The sequence below is a fragment of the Pholis gunnellus genome (genome assembly GCF_910591455.1).
Source record: "Pholis gunnellus genome assembly, chromosome: 5".
Classification (NCBI taxonomy): Eukaryota; Metazoa; Chordata; class Actinopteri; order Perciformes; family Pholidae; genus Pholis; species Pholis gunnellus.
Window position 1 is genome coordinate 23236863 of NC_136531.1, and position 19614 is coordinate 23256476.

General features: G+C 41.1%; 4 protein-coding genes across 7 annotated transcripts in view; 2 read left to right on the forward strand and 2 right to left on the reverse strand.

Annotated features, from left to right (window-relative positions):
* The window catches only part of LOC306696090 (uncharacterized protein), a 3459-nt gene extending 2035 nt beyond the window's left edge, over nt 1-1424 (reverse strand). For 2 of the 4 annotated variants that reach the window (XM_079159588.1, XM_079159590.1), the window contains exons 1-2: nt 1171-1424; nt 663-773 (exon numbers count right to left, since the gene is read on the reverse strand). The gene's annotated coding sequence lies outside the window, so the exon portion shown is untranslated. The remainder of the gene's footprint in view (nt 1-662; nt 774-1170) is intronic. The other 2 variants (XM_079159589.1, XM_079159591.1) reach the window with 2 other exon arrangements.
* Nucleotides 1425-3343: 1919 nt separating this feature from the next.
* Nucleotides 3344-6752, forward strand: nfam1 (NFAT activating protein with ITAM motif 1). Its single transcript, XM_079159586.1, has 6 exons — nt 3344-3490; nt 3912-4178; nt 5097-5212; nt 5694-5822; nt 5963-6094; nt 6192-6752. The coding sequence occupies exons 1-6, from the start codon at nt 3397-3399 to the stop codon at nt 6252-6254; spliced, it is 801 nt and encodes a 266-aa protein (XP_079015712.1). The 5' UTR covers nt 3344-3396; the 3' UTR covers nt 6255-6752.
* Nucleotides 6753-6916: 164 nt separating this feature from the next.
* f8a (coagulation factor VIII associated) lies at nt 6917-10809 on the forward strand. Its single transcript, XM_079158701.1, has 12 exons — nt 6917-6995; nt 7455-7501; nt 7745-7817; nt 8388-8547; nt 8734-8802; nt 8920-9040; nt 9154-9246; nt 9449-9513; nt 9886-9967; nt 10103-10149; nt 10504-10559; nt 10675-10809. Exons 1-12 carry the CDS (start codon nt 6937-6939, stop codon nt 10754-10756), a joined length of 954 nt encoding a protein of 317 aa, XP_079014827.1. The 5' UTR covers nt 6917-6936; the 3' UTR covers nt 10757-10809.
* Nucleotides 10810-12591: 1782 nt separating this feature from the next.
* On the reverse strand, nt 12592-15595 carry LOC306695457 (epithelial membrane protein 1). The gene is made up of 5 exons (XM_079158702.1): nt 15466-15595; nt 14489-14579; nt 14105-14204; nt 13780-13920; nt 12592-12758 (listed from the first exon to the last, which is right to left on the reverse strand). The coding sequence occupies exons 2-5, from the start codon at nt 14561-14563 to the stop codon at nt 12598-12600; spliced, it is 477 nt and encodes a 158-aa protein (XP_079014828.1). The 5' UTR covers nt 14564-14579; nt 15466-15595; the 3' UTR covers nt 12592-12597.
* Between the last annotated feature and the right edge of the window lie 4019 nt (nt 15596-19614).

A 19614-nucleotide genomic window follows, 5' to 3' on the forward strand; every position in this document is an offset into this window, starting at 1 on the left:
GACAAACAAAGAAATAAAAGAAGTGATGACACACAGGCTTCATGAGCACCGGTCAGAAAACAGTCAGCAGCATGCAGATGTGCACATGTATCCAGTGGTGGAAAATAACTTAACTTATTACAATTACTTAAGTACAGTGCTGAGATACAATTTTGATATATTTCTACTTTTCCATTTTCTGCTACTTTATACTTTTTACTCCATTTATCTGACAATTTAAAACAACGTGTAGATTAGGATTAATGTGTAGATTAGGTTTAATGTGTAGATTAGGAGTAAAATGTGTCTAGGTTTCTGAAATATGATGCACTTTCATAGCTGAATACATATTTTCTCCACTCTTAGCAGCTACAACATTAAAATACTGTTTACACCTTAATGCATAAATAATACCAAAACAATAATATAATAAATACAATAACATAATGCTTTGCAAGGGGCAATTCTTCACAATGGATTGTTTTACTTTTGAGACTGTAACTCGACCCACACTATTTCCTTTCTTATTATTATCTTTATTATATTAAGGGTTTGAACTGTTGCTCAACAAACTGCACAGGTTGAGAGGTTCTTTGAAATTTAAAACCATCCACTAATCGATAAAAGAAGATACCTCCTGATTACAACTAATCTTTAAGAAAAATCCTTTAAAAATCACTTACTTTAACTGAAAGACTTTTTGTCCGGAGACAGTCCTCCCCGTGTGTCTGTTCTGAGAAGAGAATGACCACAGTCCAATCTGGCCCAACAAAACTTTGACTCTAATCCCATGACTCCAGGTGTGTGAGGAAAAACAAGAGCGAAGGAGAAAGCCGGCGACCCAGAAAAGAGGCGTCGAAAAAAAGAAAGAAAGAGCAGAATTGCATCCATATGACAAAGTCTGTGAATCATGCAGGTCAATAAAAAGCCACTGACTCACTGTTGAGGAATTTGTAAATGTTATCAGGGAATATGAATTTGGAGGCCGATCAAAAGGTGCCGTTAAAAATCAGCCCGACTATAACCTGATACAGCTTGTTTCACATCTGGACAAACACATCAGCAACACTGAAACAATCAACCAGTGTGGTTTGTGTTGTAATAACTACATCTCCTAACTTTGCAGACTATGAGTTCACTGGTAAGAAGCATCGCAGGCTGGAATAAAAGAGCAAATGAGCCAATACTCACGACTTTGAAGTGATGATAACTCTCAGCAGGAAGTCCCTCTCCGATCTTATTGAATACCAGATGCTCCTCTCCACTGCCCCGGTCTTTTCTCCTTATTTCTCTCACTCTTCACCCTCGCCTCGCAGCTGTAATATAATTAGGAGGAGAGTGTGGCAGAACCAGTGCTGAGTTTAAAATCTCCTTATTAGTGGAGAGCTGTCGTATCTTTAGAGCCCCAACACACGCCCAACTCCTGCTCCTGCTCTCTCTGACATTCGCTGTGACACCCAGCTGCTGCCAGATGTGTAGCACGTGCTCTTCTTTCAGATCAGTCCCATAATTTAGTCTCCTCTTCTGTGCGGAACAGACAGGTATATGTGTCCTGTGGCTGTAATCTCACTCTGTTTCCGGATCCAGTTTCTCCTCAAAACTTGAGTTATAGATCTTTTTCATCTTTCTCTGCTTCTCACCGACCCTCACAAACGCAGCTCTCAGCCTCAACACACAACACGCAACATCTCCGTCTGAAAATGTGAAGTAGAAAGTGGCAGTAAATTGAAAAACTCAAGTAAAGTGAAGTTTCTCATAATTGCCGTACAGTACATTCTTTTCCACCACTGGACACTTCAGGGGATATTAGACATTTAATCCACAATATTTTTAAGCACATAACATGTTTTCTACACCAGATTAAATCTGGTTAAAAAGATCAATTTAAAGATCCAATGTTTTTAAGGATGTGTACACTTTACTCCCCAGGATAGAGGGGAGATAAGGAGAGGGGATATGAAATGGAATGAATTATTCTTCATTGACTGGCATCCAGATGTTATTCCAGCTCACTGCGTGTGTTTTTCAAGCTGTGGCTGAGGTGAGGTCAGCGTTGGCCACTAATGCAGCCAAGAGAGAAAATGGTGAAAGAGTGAAGAGAGGAGAGAGGAGAGAGGAGAGAGGAGAGAGGAGAGGAGAGAGGAGAGAGGAGAGGAGAGAGGAGGGGTGAAGGAGGGGGAAAGAAAAACAGACAAACAAACAAGGGTTAAAATGATAATAACAACCGCCGCACCTCAACATCTGCACGCTGAGTTACTGCTGTGAAGAAGTCACAACCATCAGCCACAGCTGGTTCACATTACCAACAGGCAGTTTGCCACCTTTCAGCTGGATTCCAGCCTCTCATACACACACACACACACACGCACACACACACACAAACACCATACTGTCTCTCTCGCTGCTCGAGTCCATTGCTTCCCCTGTCTTTCAAAAAGCACATGACGAGGTGTGCGTTCATGGCTCACTCTTTTGTTTCTCCAACACTGTCCCGCTGTGGAGGAAAGCCAGCATTGCACTTCCCTTCGCAACCAGAGGCTGACGTAACAGAAATAATGCAACCAGAAAGAAATCCCTCTTAACACAATACAAAGCAAGTTAGGGGCCAACGTTTGCACAATGTTATTTCTATGTGGATGTGTCCTGGTGGTGTGCAATGCTTTCAGGCTTTAATGTTAAATGTCAGTTTGTGAATGTTCTTTTCATTTCAATCAGGAGAGACAAGTCAGATAAAGAAAAGATAATTGTTTATTGTGAACAAATGATATGTGATGATAAAGACTTCAGAGTCTGTGGCGCTTGGACTCTACAGGGAGATTTGTAATTGAGGGGTGTCTGCCCTGAGCAGCAGCAACATAAATCTCCCCCGTGGAGTCCAGACACTGGTGGTGATGGTGGCTGATGAGGCTGATAGAATGATGAGTTGATAAAGCTGATGGATCTGCGAAGATTGGGCGGAGATGGGGAGGTGGAGGTTTGCGTAACAGCAGCAAGAACGTACTGAATGTAGAGAGACACTCATATTTAAAAAGAGACAGCAGCAAGATATAGGCCAACGATGTAATTGTGTCGTTGTGCTATTGGATAGAAGAGACCAGCTGATCTAGACAGCTGATCAACATCCCCAAACAATAAAAGCAATGAAATAATAAGTGTGCATGCGTGAGGAGTGATCGGCAGATGTATGAGAAATAAACGACGGGTTTAGGCACGCGAGAGTGACTGAACTTACACTAGAGCGTCATTTGTGTTCCCAAAAGTCTCTCAATACACAGAACATTTTGAGGAAGTGATTTTGCCAGAAACAGGAAGCCCAGCACTGCATTTTATGTACCAAGACAAACTGAACCACTGAATAGATACAACCTCAAAGAGGAAGACTAATAACGTCCCCAGAAAAACCTCAAGGATCACAACATGGAGGCTCGACAAGTTTGGCATCTTTCTTTCATGTGGACCTGGATGTTTGTCTTTTTCTTCCTCGCTGTGTGCTCAGGAATGGACTCACCAAGTAAGCCATCGAAACTATATTTTTGACAATGTACTTATGGAGCAAAGGTTGAAACTTGGTAAAATCCACTTTGTGGATCACTAATGTAACTCTCCGATTGTTTGCCGTCAAAGAAGTTTAGATATGGGTTTTTTTAGCATCACATGAACGACTATTTTCATCACCAATCTATTTTTTTTAGGAATCATATATTCTACCTTATCTAAATGTCACAAAAAGAAAGTGTTCCAATTGCTTCTTTTGTCCGACCAAAACCCCGCAAAATGTCTTTATAACAATGATGTGAAAGGGAGAAAAACAGCAAATTCGCACATTTGACAAACTAGAGAATGTTCGATGTTTTTGCTTAACAACTGATGGACTTCTCGAGTAATCGACAAATCATTTCAGCTCTGATATGAACCTCTATGTCCCCTCACAGAACTCCACCTGAAAAGCACAGTCTTTGTGGCCTTTGAAGGTGAAGGGCTCAACCTGAGCTGTGAGCTGATGATGCCAGCAAACCAAAGCAGCCACAACCTGACGTGCTCCGATCTGCTCCGCAAACAGATCTTTAGTTACCCCATCCCCGAGACCGTCCAGCCGAAAACAGTCGATCTGAGATTGGAGCTGAAAAGCGTGAAAAGTTCAGGAGAATACAGTTGCCAATATCAAACAGCCAAAGTGTACTGGTACCTTCGAGTGAGAAGTGAGTATGAAAAGCAGAGAATTTGAATGAAAAAAATTGAGGTTGAATTGATCAGTTGTTTGAGTTTTGTTGGCAACGATTGATTGAATGATATCCATGAACGCATAATGTGTGGTCATTTCTTGGGAAACCAGCAAAGAAAAAGTGAGGTAGTGGTGGGACAGGAAGCCAGTGGCTGAAACTTGTGTTTAGTTTATGGTCTCAATCTCTAGTCTCAAATCTTCTTCAATGCAGCATGATGTTCATTTAGTAAATGATGGTCCATTTAGAGTCAAATAGACCATAAAGCAGGTTATGCTTTAGGACGGGGCTACCTTGTGATTGACAGGTTGTTACCACGGCGTTGTCTGGTCTGGGAGTTGTCAATGTTGTCGTCTTACAACTTTAACCCTTTCACAGTGTGTTTTCAGTTCATGACAATTAACTGTAACATTTTAGTCACCTAAAAATGTCTGATCCAGCGTTTAGCGCCACCCTCTCGTGTCACTTCTGTTTGCAAATAGACAAGATGGCGTCGGCCAAAAGGCCGAACGGCTTCAAGTAGTCAGTCCACAAACCAATGGGTGACGTCACGGTGACTACTTCCACCTCTTATATGCAGTCTATGGTGTAAAGTTTGAGTGGACATGGGATTTCAATAGTTAACCAACTGATGGTTTAATTTGGAGAATAGTAAGAGCCCACCAAGAAAAAAAATCTAATAAAAAATAAACAGGTTGGGAATCGTTGTGTCAAAAGCCATTAGTAGACTAATACTGATGCTGACAGTGTATTCAGTTTATATCAAAATACACAAAAAGTCCATTGATCTTGAATATTTTTATCCTGTGGATGACTCGCTCAACAGATGAGGAATCTAGCAGACAGTCAGGAAACGTTCCTTCACTGACCGACATTGAATTGTGGGTGTTTTTCCAGGGGACAGGGACCTCGACATGTCGAATAACACGGAAGTCATCGCAGTCGCCGTCGTCACCGGTGTGCTGCTGGTTTTCAGTGTGGTCGGCTCAGTGTATGTCTTCAGAGGACATGGGGTAAGATGTGTCCTGCTCCGGACCTCAGACATTAAGAAACAACATGTTGTAATGTCACAATATTGCTTTGTTATGACAGATGAGTTTCTGAAGCTCCAGATGAGATTGAGTGTTTTTAATGTTCAATTTATATTTAGTCAATCGACGCAAAATTTGCTATTTGGTGGTTGTCCTTAAACTTCTTCTTAATATAGAGCAGCCGAGATACATCTGTGACTAGCAACAACAAACCCAAATCAAACCTTCCCTTTGTGAGTAAGGTCATTGAAACGGTGGTGTACCAGTAACTAAGTCACCTCTTAAACTCAAAGGATTCACCAATTCATGAATAAAGAATGAAATACATAGACACACTGGCAGACTGGGCTGGAATCCTGCTATATCACAAGAAGATCAAAATGACTTTGAGCCTAGTTTGTGCATTATTATCCAGTTTTTGTTATTAATGTTTCTTTTAATGCATTAAATTGCCATCGTTTAGACAGACTGTCTCACTGAACGTGGCGACAGTGGCAGAAAACAAAAGCAGAACCGAGAAGAAAGGAAAGAAGAAGAGATGGAGGAAGACAATGTGGATGTGATAACAGCTCCGTCTACGTCTTTCTATGCCGTAAGCTTCTTATCAGTGTAAAGACAGACAAATATTTCACTTGAATTCAACGGTGCCACGTCCTTTTTGTCCACCGTCTTCCCTGCATTCACATGTATATCTTTATATTTCTTGGAAACTGATATTGGAAATTCTCTCAGAGTCTACAGACTCGGCCCAGGTCTATTTATGATGTGCTGGACCACTCAGCTGTCAGCAGAGAGCCAGACCGATGCCAAGCTAAACCCAAGGAACCCAAAAAAAACAAAAAACCTAAGGAACCCAAAGAAACGGTCAGTGTGGACTTCAGGTGCTTCGTCATGTTTCTCTGTTATCAGCGGAAAGTAATTCAACATGCAGTTGGTGACCTGTCTTCTGCTTCCTCCACAGGTGGCAGAGACCACACAAGACCAGCAAGAAGGCGTATTTGAGTCTGTCTATGAGAATTTTTGAATCAGCGATAAACTTGTTCCAACAGATTGAGATATTTATATTGGTGGCTGAGATGATCTCAGTTTGCTTTGCTGAGTCATTGTCACATGTTAGAAAGTATTTAGATTCTTTAAAGTGAAAGTAACAAAAAAACACAGTGTAAAAAATACTCTGTTACATGTCAATTTGTCAAGTAAAAACACAAAAGTATTATCAGCAAATAATACTCCATTATGCAGGCAAAATGTGCAATGTATTATTTTACTATTACGGATATATTAACATTCTAATGTTTGGTTGAGGTTTGGTTGAGCTAGGCTGATAATAACTATTTTACTGTAAAAATCCACTGTATAACAATCCTGCATTGTTAATAACGAGCTGTCAATCCAATGTAGTGGAGTAAAATGTACAATAAAATGAAAAAGTAAAATGTTTCCCTCTGAAATATAGTAAAAGATAAAATAATGTAAGTAAAGTATCTCAGAGTTTTACTACAGAAGTTGAAATAAATAAATCTGCCACCAGTCTCAGTCTGAATTCTGTTTGTTTTTTGTAGCACATCTCCTTATTTGGGCATTTTCTTCTGCGATAGAACCATCCTGACCAATGAAATTGCGAGGCATCGATTCTACGAGCCAATGCCAACGCTCTTGTCAGTTGGACTTCCTGGTTTGGTTTGTTGTGCTTTTCTGCATCGATCATGGCTGCAGAGGGCGATTTTCTGGCGAGATACCGTGCTGTGTCAAATAAACTAAAGAAGTAAGGTTGAATTACAGTACTTCAAATAGAAAGAGGACTGAATATCAGCGTTAGCGTAACATCTCTTGACAATAATGCTACAAATATACACAGCTAGCGCTTATAAGCTAGGTTAAGCTAATAGCTAGCATGTCCCTGTCATGACTGTCAGCATCACATGACGCTGTTTACCGTTACCTTTGAGTGCTTGTAATGTAGTTTTTAAGCAAATATCATGTTAAAAGATTTTAATTGTTGATTTCAGTTTCATTAAAAGTAGTAACTGATGTGTAGTTACTTGACAGCTAAGCTAGCGTTACCGGTTTGGCTAACGTTAGCTATAGTGGCTAAACTAGCAAAGCACACATTAATTCTTCTGTTTAGCACGTGAACAGTTACCTGAAGCGTATTTATTGGCTTGATAAATGTCCAATTGTGATGTTTTAGAAATGTTAAAGAAATTGTGTTTCCTTGTGGCAGACGTTTTCTCCGGAAGCCTAATGTAGCGGAGGCGAGTGAGCAGTTTGGTAAGTGTCTCTGTCCGTCACTGCGCAACCTACCGCTACCTTTACACTTACAAAGGCCCAATCCCAACGTCCCCCCTAAAGCTGTAATTCAATTCAATTTATGGCCCTGACTGTACGTTCAGTACGCACCACATAAGACCAAACTCCAGCCTCTCTCCTAGCTATCCTCCATGTTATTGGAGGATCAAACAGTTTCTCCAGTGTGCCTCACATGTATTTTACTGTTTTCACTTTGTGTTTCAGGTCAGTTAGCTAAGGAGCTGAAGCAGCAGGACTGCCTTCAGTATGCTGCCTTCTGTAACCTGGCCATGGCTCGGTGAGTGAACACTTATGTTCTTGTATCACTTATGAACACTTGTATATGTATTCTCATACTTTTTGCACCAGATTGACCTGGACCATCTCAGCCACCTTTGTCCACATGCGTTTGTGTACTTGCATTGCTCCCAATTCTGCAGAAAGCTTTCCCAGAAGTGTGGAGGCTGTTGTAGCAACTTTACATGACCCACATATGGTTGTAGTTTACAGGTGTTCACATAGTTTCAGCCATGTACTGTACTTAAAGTCCTACCTTCAAATCACAGAAGATCCCTCAAGTAACTGCTGTTTCTTTAAAAAGCATGTAAACGTCATTTGTGACACGTCGATCCCACTCAAGGGCTCGACCGGAACCATCAAACATTTACTAAAATGTCTGTGCATTCATTTAGTAATTTGTCAGTTCCCCACTAGCATGTCGGGCACAGCGTATCGTGTTTGTTGCAAACATTAGAAACTCTTGCTACTATGTTTTCAGCCCAATAAACGCAATAAATTGGTCTAATGGCGATCACATGTTTACGGTTGACCTATTGTGTGTCGCACACCCTGAATATCCTGACTGCAGGTGTGAGCAGACTCTCTTCAACGCTCCTGGAGAGGCTCTGGCGTTGACCGATGCTGCCCGCCTCTTTCTCTCATCTGAGAAGGAGAACAGGGCGCTGCAAGCCCCAGGCTTTGATGAGCACCTTCAAGCTGCTCTCAACTGCTACAGTTTTGCCATCAAGGTACATGATGACTCCTAGTTTTATTTCAAGTGCTTGAAGCAACAGTTGGTCTGGGAAATGAAAGTAGTAGTACATTTTATGTACATTCAGTAGTTTATTAAGGGTTTCAGAGTAGATCATGGAGTACATCCCTGTGTTGTTTCTAAAGAGACCGTAAGATAATGCTGATGTGCAAATGGCTTACAGGTGCACATTGAGATGAACCAGCCTGTGATGGCAGCCAGCCTGTGTCTAGAGCTTGGCAATGCTCTCAAGGTAAGACTCAGCTCCAAGCCGTCCCGAAAGATAAATGAACTTGATCTTTTGATTTTGACTTGATGTGCTGCTCTTCGAATGACAAGTTAATCTCAACTCCTCCTCTGGTCTCAATAGGAGATGAACAGACCAGGAGAGGCCATCGTTCACTTCCAGAGGGCTGCAGAGCTGCAAACACAGACGCCGATTGAAGCTCTGCTGTCAATGGGAGAAATAGCCACGTGTAAAATTCTCACCCGTGAGTTCGGGCTGTCTGTTTACATCTCATACGTAACTGTTGAGTGTTTTTATGTCCACATGTGATTTTGACTCAATTATCTAGAGTTTACACTTCTCCTGTGGTTTGTGCAGGTGACTACGACGGTGCTCTGTCGGTGTTCACAGAGATGCAGCTGATGTGCCAGGAGAGAGGACTGCAGCTACCAGGCATCAACACCCCTGTTGGTGAGGCTTTGCATTTATCTACAAGCTCCACCTGCTTAAAATAATCACATGTATTTTCAATGTTGAGATCAAAAGCTGGATGTTTAAACAAACTCAGGAAATGTACACCAGGATCAGTGTTCAGAGGCAGTGTCTCACTTTCTGCTTTAATATCGTTGTTGCATTTGATTTGATTTGATTTCTTCATTTTCCTTTTGAAAAGGGGCGTTTTTGGACATTGTGGCAAAATGTGAAATCTCCAGAGTTCTACTGCTGATGTTACTTGAGGTAAGCATGCTGATTTCACATAGAAAGACAAGACATTGCCAGAAAACCATCTTTATCACAGTGAAGTGGAATATATGGCCTCAATAAGGGACAATCTTTTTTTAAGAATGTATCAAACCGTTCTTTTCACTTCAAAGCTATGTTTAATAGGTAGCTGTGATGAAACAGTATTGTTACCACTGATACACAGCAACATGAACACTGTGCAGACCAGTTACATTAAAAAAACCACTTCCACATCAACAGAAACTATTGCATCACTGATGCCAAGTATTGCTATTGTATCTCAGTACTCATGCATCCCACATCTGTACACGACTTCCTGGTGCAGCAGCACTTTAATGGTCCGACGTTGCTTGTTTTCCCGAGCAGCCCCCGCCTCAGAAGTTGTTACCAGAACATGCCCAGACCCTGGAGAGATACGCATGGGAGTCTTTTGACCCTCACAGCCAAGGTAAAAGCACCTCAATATTCATCTGTTATTTAAGCAAAAAAACGTATGAATCATATGCGCTTGTCCTTTCGCTGTGAATCCAATGATCACATATTTTTGAAGTGGTGTAATCATGGGTCTTGTCCTCTCCTTCAGTGACCTTCCTGCCTGAGAATGTTTTCCTGCTCCTGCAGTCAGTAGTGGTGAGTTTTATCATCCACATACTTGTTCAGTTCACAGGATTTCCTGATCCTTCAAACAGGAAAAATAATGGAGTCTTGTCTTCCCTTGCCAATGGAATGATTCTTTGTGTTCCATTAGCAGTGGTGTCAGTGCGTGTAGTCTTTTAATATCAGGCCACCAGTATTCAAAGTTCTCGATTGATGTTTATTGACTTAAATCAAAAGATGATAGCAACTTGTTCTGGATGAACAGACTGTATCCACATTATAAATGTGCATGATCATTGACAAGATGCTGAGAACTTGTCAAGGTCATCTGACTCTGCAGTTCTGGTTTATTTCGTGCAGCGTTTTAACAGCGAATCTGTTTTGCAGATGGCGTGTCAGGAGAAAGACACGGAGTCCCTCAAATCTCTTCAGACTGAGCTTTGGTGAGCACTCAAAAATGTGAATTTCCATCGCATGATGGGGAGCGAGCAGCATTTCTATTGCTTCTCAGTCTGCGTTGTCCGTATCGATTATGTGTCGTTTCTTCTCTCCCCTCAGGCCGTTTCTGACTGCAGAGCAGAATCATCTTCTCCACCTGGTGGTTCAGGAGCGCATCACGCCGTCTGGACAAGGCATTTAGTCCGTTTTACTCCCTTCCTCTGGGAACGATACTTTATATAATGGAACATTCCTGTTTCTGACTGGGTCTGTTGTAAGGCCTGAAGAAGTGTTGTTTTCAAAACCTCAATGTTGTAACTTGCACCGAGAGAAATTCTCGCCGCACCGAACTTTCCCCTTAGAAAGCGAAGTCCCACAGATTTCAAAATCCGTGAAAAGCCGATGGGATTTTGTAGTATTGTGTTGCATTTTTTTTGTTGTTGTAGAGTTTTTAATTAAAATATAAATTAATTTGAATGAAATCTTGTGTGTTCTCGAGTGAAGGCCACAGAACTGGACCAATGAATACATGTTTGTTATGCAACAGTGACTTTTGTTGCATTTACAGCAGTTTAACAGATGAAACACGAAGGCTTTTGGTATGATTTTGTTTTATTATTAAATGATATGGCTTAAATTCCAATGTAATTACAAACAAAACCTATTGCATAGTTTTGAATAATGGTAAAATGAAACATTGACCTCCTGGTTCACTTAAAGTTCACCTGTACACATTGCATGCACTTTCCTTATGATAGCAGCCAACTACACACACAAAATCAAACATGGTTTAAAAGAGAGAAAAAACTCTCGATACAAAATGTTACAAAAATATAATGGTTACAATGTACATAGATTAAAAAAAAGGATACACTATACTTCAGTTGTAAAACAAGGATACATGATTAAAACTACTTGTACTGTATATTGAGGCTGGTCTTTCCTGATTGTACAACAGTACTGTTGTAGTTCTGCCAACATGCTGTACCTTCACAGATGCAGTATTTTCTTCCACTCTGGAAAGCTGCAGTAGTAACTGTCAGCCTCACCACGTGATTATACAGGATGAGAAGCACTTTCATCTCGGAGTATTTTCAACTACTAAATCTCTAACGGGCTTTTCTCCTCCCACACGGTCAACTTAGTTAGATTGTTAAAGGAGTAGTTGGACATGTTGTGGAAGTATTTCTCTTTCCTTCTTGGATGAGAAGGATTATACCACTCTCATTTCTGTTTGGTAAACATGAAGCTATCTGCAGCAGTAGGTTAGCTTAGCTTAGCACAATGACTGGTAAACAGCTAGCGTGGCTGTCAAAACTCCGCTAACCAGCGCTTCTAAAGCTCACTTTCTTCTCGTTTGTTTCAGTCGACGCGTGGCCAACAAACACTGCAGCCCATCGCCCCCAGAAACCACAATTTTGTCATTTTTACGCTTTGCTTTTTAGCTAGCAGTTTTTAGTCTTTATGCTAAGCTATCCCTCTGCTGGCAGTAGCTTTATACTTAACACACAGAAATATTACTGGAATCAACTCTCTCTGCAAGAAAGCTTATATATTTCTCAAAATGTCAAACTACTCCTTTGCAGTACTAATGGATATGGACTATTTTCCAATTGTATATGTAACTACATTTTAAAAGACCATTGATTTATTCATTATTTTATGGATACACTGCTATGAAATAAACACTTTTAAAAGGTTGCACCCTCCTCATCACAACCATCACGTTTTAGCCCACACTGCCCTCCTCTCCCTTTAATCAAATAGAAATCTATGGAGTAAAATTGTCAAGTTCAGCCCTTCATGGAATATAAGCATGAGCTCCATTTCGATTTATAATATTCAAAATATAAACAAATGGCTCTTTTAAGCAATCGAACATTATCCTCCCCCGTTTTTCCTAGCTGCAGATGTAGATCATCAATCTTAAAGTTTTGTTTCTCCCCCCCCCCCTCCAATTTATGAAGCAAATCCCGTTCTTTTAATTTCCCAAATTCGAACCGGGATCATGATCCCCGGCCTGACCTCGGTCCCTTTATCCTCTCACTCGCTCTTCTTCCTTAGGATGAGGTAGGTGATGGCTAAGATGAAGGTGAGGACAAAAGAGATCCAGGCCAGGACATAGGAGTGTCCGTACCCTCCCTTCGTCTCATTGGCGTGGAACTCGGCCGTGTAGACTGAGGCCGCTATCATTATACACAGGCCTGCCGGAGAGAAACGGGGGGGGGGGAATGTTGTCACATGGACGCAGACGAGGCAATGAAGAAGTCATTCTTTTTCATATTGCGAGATGAGGCTCACGAACAACGACGGTGTAGCAGACGGTTCCACTGAAATCACGACTAAAGAGGACTGTTTCACCTTGCTTAGATAAAGTCATGACAATACATGTTAAAATCCCATTACTTGTGCTTTCTGTTAGTACTTTTCTCTTCTAGGAGCAGTCCCAAGATAATTCATAATTAACAGTCTTACTCAATTGCATCGTGACGTAGAGATTATTGTAGTTCACAGCTCTTTAGCATGTTATCTTAAATACCTTAAATACGATAATATATTACACCTAATTTATTGACATGAATGAGACTTAGCTTTACCATTTGGTTTTGGATGCTATAACTTCAGGCGTTGATAACTACCACACTATTCTGCCTTTGTTGCTGAGCATTAATGAGCAATAGAGCTTAAACGTGTTGTTGATAAATGTACAAGTTGCTCAAAAGATTAAATGCCAAAAAGGTCCTCATCCCATTCTCTGAAATCTGAATATGTGCTGTTTTTTTTCTATCATTAGTAATATTAAAATAATCTGATATTTCTATAATGCGATTGTAAGTTGCAGCCCTTATCAGTACATTAAATGAAAACCTCCATACAGAATCTTTAGAACAATCACTTCTCCGCCCCCTTTTCTACAAACAGCCTCTCTCACTTGTACTCAAGTTAACGTTCTGAATGCAGGACTTCTACTTGGAGCACAAAACTGCACCCGTAATAAAATAAAAACCATCTCAACTTCATGCGATATTTAGCTCTGCTCTTCCTCGCTTCGTCTGAGAGGAAGTGAATACATTCTAAAGCTGAAATGATTTACAGCTACACAGATGTCTAGAACAACTCTGGAGTCAAGCGTTTAGCACACATCCTCCATGGAAAAGTACAAATCTCCGCTACAAAATGAATCGATACTTCTTGCAGTAAGACGGTTGACTCTGGGTTACTTACAGGCGATTAGCTGTAAAATGCCGGTGAAGGTGAACCTCTGGCCCTTGGGCAGGGTGAACAGCTGAGCCACAAACACAAACAAGGCCAGAATGGCGAAAATACAGGCCAGCACTGTGGTGGCCTGCACCGTCTGGAGATATTCTGTAGCAGCAGGACGACAAAACAGACACACAGTCAGTGAAAGGCCCACATCAACACAGGAACAAGGCAACAGCGCTGTTTGAATGTCATGCATTATAACTACTCTATTATTATTATTAGCATCCATACAATAATCACTGATAACCTCTGAGCACATTGTGTTACATCAACATGTGAAGTTTACCCTCTGGGTAGTTTTGCAGGTTGGTGTAATGCCAGGCGGAGTTCGTCAACTCCCATCTGCCCCACAAGTCAGTTGACACCGTATCAGAGATCCACCAGGCCTGAGGATGGGAATAAACAGTTATCTAGAATATCAGGGCGCATCAAAGCATCAAATGTAAAGAAATATTTTGTTTAAATGCTTAAACTTTAGTGCTCCTTTATGTGAGCTCTTATTAAGTTTGTTTTCTAGCACTTAGACCTGCTTTATAATTTTAAAAAAGACATAATCTCACTTTTTACAATATGGGACCGTTACATATTCTATAAGAGCTGGTGAAAGTCTAACACTGTGGGTGGCAAAATACAGAAATGAGAAAACACGATGGAACAATAATCCACTCACATTATCAATGACGGCCACCAGGAGCAGGATGATGGTGGTGATGTGCAGAACAACGATTCCAGCCAGCATCAACATCGTGGCCTTCTGTAAACTGATAACGAGTGGGGGGGAAAGGACGCACGCCGTTATTTATTATCCAGCCTTACCATCATCCAACCTACGTAACGGAGGCGTGTAGGCACGAGGGAGAGTCAACTCACACAGCTGTCCCAAATTAATACGGGACACTCGAAACAGACAGAAAAGAAAAAAAGAAATACTGACAAGAGAGGAGAGCCGTTGCATGCGAGCCCAAACTCGCCCCAGAAGTTTCGCAGACGGACACATTTTTGAATCACGCACATCTGCTATCTCTCACACACACACGCGCACACACACACGCCTCACACAACCGGTTTCTCATCTTTTTAAAAAAAGGTATTTTCTCCGACATTACATGTATGAATTGCCACACATTCGTCGGCCCCAGAAACACTGATCTGTTTGCTTAACGACTCGTTATTTTTTCTCGGCTTTAGTCCGTTTCCGTCGACAAGAAAGGCGCTCTTGTTTAGACGGTCAGGGCATACCTCAAACGGGCTGCGCTCCGTTACACACACACACACACACACACACACTCAGGGCCTGTACTAGAGTCAACAACTTTGAAAAGAGCGCGAGAACACGACGACAGAAAACAATAATAAACACACCTCTAACTTATCTACACGCACATAAACACTGCTGTCTGTTCAACTCAATGATAGTCCGCAGAGGTTAGCGCTGCGTGTTCTTTAAAAGTCTCTTTTCTTTTTGCGCTCATCCGCACAATTCTTCAAAGCGCTGGTTGGAAAATCTGTAGTTAACTTTTCTGCACTCTACGCAACAACAAAAAAATAACAAAAGACTTTCACAAATGATGCGCGAGAGCGTTTTCACGGCGCACGGTGCGTAAAACACAACTTCACAAAGTGTAAACAACGTGGATTAAAAGTTACCTGAAAGACGCACGGCCCCGGGAGTGATTTTGGGAATGTGAAGCAGCGTAGACCCACCCAGCTTTGAATTCACAGCACACACATCACCCTGTTTTCCCTCTCCATTCCCTCTCTTTCCTCTCACCAAGCCCCACCCATGAAGTTTCTTCTTTTTTTTTCTCCCCCTTTCAATGAAATGTCCAGACTAGGTTGTCCCTTCAGCTCCAAACTATGTGCGTAAAGAGGATCACTCATTTAAAAATCATTCAGACTTTTGTATTCCTCAGATACCTTTCCCCACAGCTTGATGATTTATTTTAGTGACATTTCTCATCTTTGTACAGCTACAGCTCTACTGTACCACACTCTTTGCCGGTTCATTTAACAGCAAGTGAAAAGTGAAGTGAAACTGGCTCATATTGCAGTTTCGATTGGCGAGAGTGAAATAAAAAAAATCAATTAAAAAAAGCCTTCAATAGATTATTCAGAGGGACTGCATTGATTCTGCTCTTATCACATTAAACACGTGTTGAGTTTGTTAACAGCAGCAAGATGACAAGAAGCATGTGCAGGAACATGATTTGTCCTCGCATGAGCTCTTAGTAATCCAATTCTGCAACACTTTAGGTGGCAAAATATAAAAATACATATATATATATATATATATGTTATATATATTGATATTTAAATGCTGGATATTCTCAAGTGGTTCAATCACACATGCAGTGGCCTGACCTTCCATTGAAATGTCATTCATAAAATACACTTAGCAACCTTTTCTTGCATTTGTAAACTGCATTTGACTATAAAACATTTTGGGGTTTTTCTTCTGGACACCGAAAACACAAAAGGGTCGGAGTGAATAAGGAAAATGCACTCACAAGTAAATTAACATAGTACACTCTTCAGATAAACGGTCTCATTTGAACTGCAAACAGTCGTATTTTAAATAGACGCCGTCAGATAGGTGTTATTATTGGCTGTAGCCAAATCATATGTTATTCGGGGATTACTTGGCAGACAGTGCATATCTAGTAAAGCCTTTTATCACCGGTCTCAGATGAGAGAAAGCTCGAGCAGATATGGGTCTTCTTATTTCTACAAAGTATGTACAAAAAAAAAGAAAGTAAAATAACATGTATGTCTCCTAACAGGCCTCGGCTCATGTCTGCCTCTGTCTTATCTCCCCTCAGGTCGTGCGGTCTCTCAGTGAAGACCACATGGACTGAGGAAGTCCCGATCCCCAGTGCTACAATGGCGGCTTTGTCCTCCCGGAGGTGGGATGAAGATAGATACCATAATTGCTTCCTTTTGCTCTTTTCACCGACCACTCCCTCATTTGTCGACAGCACCGATTCACTCAGTGACCTGGAAACATATCAGGAGACTAGGAATCACACTGACGCTTCCCCACTCGGGTCATCTGTGGCCGGTAGAAAAAAACACGGAGCCAGGAACCAAGGTTTACACGGCTCGCTGCAGAAAAGCAGCGCGAGAGTACAGTATGTACAGATGCTATGATGGAAGTAAAACAGGAAGTGGGATGCATATTCTCAGTGGTTTGGCATGGAGCCACACTGAAGGCTGCCCTCTGCTACAGTCGTTTGTTAAGCGTCATCAATGGATCAAACAATCTGTACAGACTCGAGGCAATGTCTAAAAAAACCCCATAAGGTTTTTTAACAACACCAACTGCTGCTCTGAATGGATTCCCAGAATCCCCAAAGACTGGCCTGAACTTTCTACTGTATTATCTAATCCAGGCAGCCAGAACATAATGTCTCTTCTCTTTTCTTTTTCAAAATATGAACACGTTTTTTTGTATGAAAATATGTAACATTGGTACGAAACAACTGATAATATATTTATATGTAGTTCTGGCAACCATTTCTCTTTTAATTTGGTAACAGCGATGGTGGAAGAATTCAGATCCTTTACTTAAGTAAAAGTAGTCATACTACACAGAAGAAATACTCCACTACAAGTAAAAGTCCTGCAATCAAATGCTGCTTAGGTTAAACGTTTCTACATATAAACAGCAAAATGTACTTAAAGTATCAATGTAAAAGTACTTAATGCCTGTAATGCAACACGTCCCTTGTGAATGATATATTACATTGTGACATTATTAGATCGTTAACTGAGATGCATCAATGTGTAAGAAGCATTTTACTGTTGCAGCTGCTCGAGGTGGAACCAGTTTGAACTACTTTATAGGGCTGCGACTAATGATGACTTTTATTATGGATTCATGTGCTGTACAAATAACATCGAACGGAAATACTCAAGTCAGGTACATGTACCTCAAGTACTGTACTTGAGTAAATCCACTACTTTCCACCATTGGGCAACAAGAGGACAACTTTCGGTAAAAAGGAATATTAGTCACCTAAATTCTCTTTATTTTTTATTTTTTTGAGAAATCTGGAAATACCTTCAGGACAGAAGTATATGTTGTTTCAAAAGATTGCTGTGTAGTCATTTCCCAGAAAATTGGATGCTTATCTTTGTGACTTGAATGTAATGGTGCTGTAATACACCGGAGGCCTAAACTGGGGCGAGGTTTTGTTGAAGTCGAGCATCTGCGGATCAGACCTATTGAAACCTAATATCTCTTTTAGAGCGAGCACATTTCCCACAAGTTCTGTGTTACATAACTTTGAGCAGCGCTGACTGGGCGCTGACAGAGCCATTAGAGTAGGTCTCCGTTTCTATTAACGTAACGCTGGGATGAAAATCACATCGAGGGCTGTATCATTGTCACGGGGCGTAGGAACAGACACGGGGAAGTACTTTCTCCTCGTAGTGACTCTGAATAGAAGGCAGACCATTATATCTGACCCCTGATGGTTCTTCATACCCTCACAGTGAACGGTGAGTGGTTGCTCAGCAGCGCTGGTTTCGCCTGATCTGAGTCACTGGAGTTTTCTATTCCCGTAACAACATGTGGGCCTCTTGGAAGTATAGCCTACAATCTATCGTCCATTGTGCAGTGGGGAAAGACATTATAGAGAAGGAGCTGCTGCTGAAATAATGAGATCTTTCAGGAATAAATGCTGACAATAATCTCACGTCTAACTTTGATTGGCTCCATGATGGCTACGTAGGTCTGACGGTTGGTCCACCACTTTGGTCTAGGGCTGGACGAAAAGTCAATATGATGACGTATCGTCTTTCAATGGAATCATTTCGTGAGGAAATCATATGTCGAGATATCGCGATACACAATTACGTCGGCTAAATTTATATAAGGAGCACATACTCAGAAAATCTGATTATTTTGCACTTTGTTCTTAATTAAATGTGAAAATACTCGTCATTTGTCAAGTATTTCATTCACTCAAGAGTATACCAAACATGTGGTTATTTCATATTGACTATTAATTTAATGAATTACCAGAAAACATGTTATATTGTGATACATATTTGTATTGAGATATGAAATGACCTATATCAGGATCAAAGACTTTGGCCATATGGCCCAGCACTACTTTTGTCCAGACTAAATTACCAACAGCTACCTGATTGATGGATTGCCATCACATTTTATACAGACATTTACTTTTTTTCCACGATTCATCCTGATAACTTTGTCGATCCTCATCCGGCACCGTCGTCTGGTCTAAATTCCAGCTTTGTGTTTAGCGGCGATTAGCAAATGCTAGCATGCTAAAACGCTACGCTAATAGGGTCAACGTGGTAAACATTACACCCGCTCAGTTCTTCGTATCAGCAAGTTAGCGTTGCCATCGCAGGAAAGTTAGCATGCTAATAATAGCATTTTTGCACAAAGAACCGCTTCACAGAGCTACTAGCATGTTTGTCCAGCAGAGGCCACATGCAGCAACAATGTGCTGAGGTCATTACGCAGCACACATCTTCACAAAAAAAATAATTCCGACACAAATGGATACATATTTTCCTCTAATCTTTTTTTGTGTGTGTGAACTAATCTTATTTCACCAGGAACCCCAAAAATGTGTCACAACTGGTAAACAATTGTGACTGGTGATGAGCGGTCTTAAGTAGACACTAGAAAGGTTCGGAAAAACCGCTCATGGAATAAACTTTGAATCCAAGCAGACACCCCTTATGCACAAAACCACTCACCCCACAAGGTGTCGAGGATCAGGAGTCTTGTCTGTGAATGAAAGAGGACATCTTTTGTAT

Coding starts and splice junctions, on each gene's coding strand:
- LOC306695457 (XM_079158702.1), bottom strand. CDS start 14,563: ATGTTGATGCTGGCTGGAATCGTTGTTCTGCACATCACCACCATCATC. Junction 13,921..14,104: donor CCTGCAAAACTACCCAGAGG/GTAAACTTCACA, acceptor CTGCTGCTACAG/AATATCTCCAGACGGTGCAG. Junction 12,759..13,779: donor CATTTTACAGCTAATCGCCT/GTAAGTAACCCA, acceptor TCTCTCCGGCAG/GCCTGTGTATAATGATAGCG.
- nfam1 (XM_079159586.1), top strand. CDS start 3,397: ATGGAGGCTCGACAAGTTTGGCATCTTTCTTTCATGTGGACCTGGATG. Junction 5,823..5,962: donor CGTCTACGTCTTTCTATGCC/GTAAGCTTCTTA, acceptor AAATTCTCTCAG/AGTCTACAGACTCGGCCCAG. Junction 6,095..6,191: donor CTAAGGAACCCAAAGAAACG/GTCAGTGTGGAC, acceptor CTTCCTCCACAG/GTGGCAGAGACCACACAAGA.
- f8a (XM_079158701.1), top strand. CDS start 6,937: ATGGCTGCAGAGGGCGATTTTCTGGCGAGATACCGTGCTGTGTCAAAT. Junction 8,548..8,733: donor GCTACAGTTTTGCCATCAAG/GTACATGATGAC, acceptor AATGGCTTACAG/GTGCACATTGAGATGAACCA. Junction 10,150..10,503: donor TGCTCCTGCAGTCAGTAGTG/GTGAGTTTTATC, acceptor TCTGTTTTGCAG/ATGGCGTGTCAGGAGAAAGA.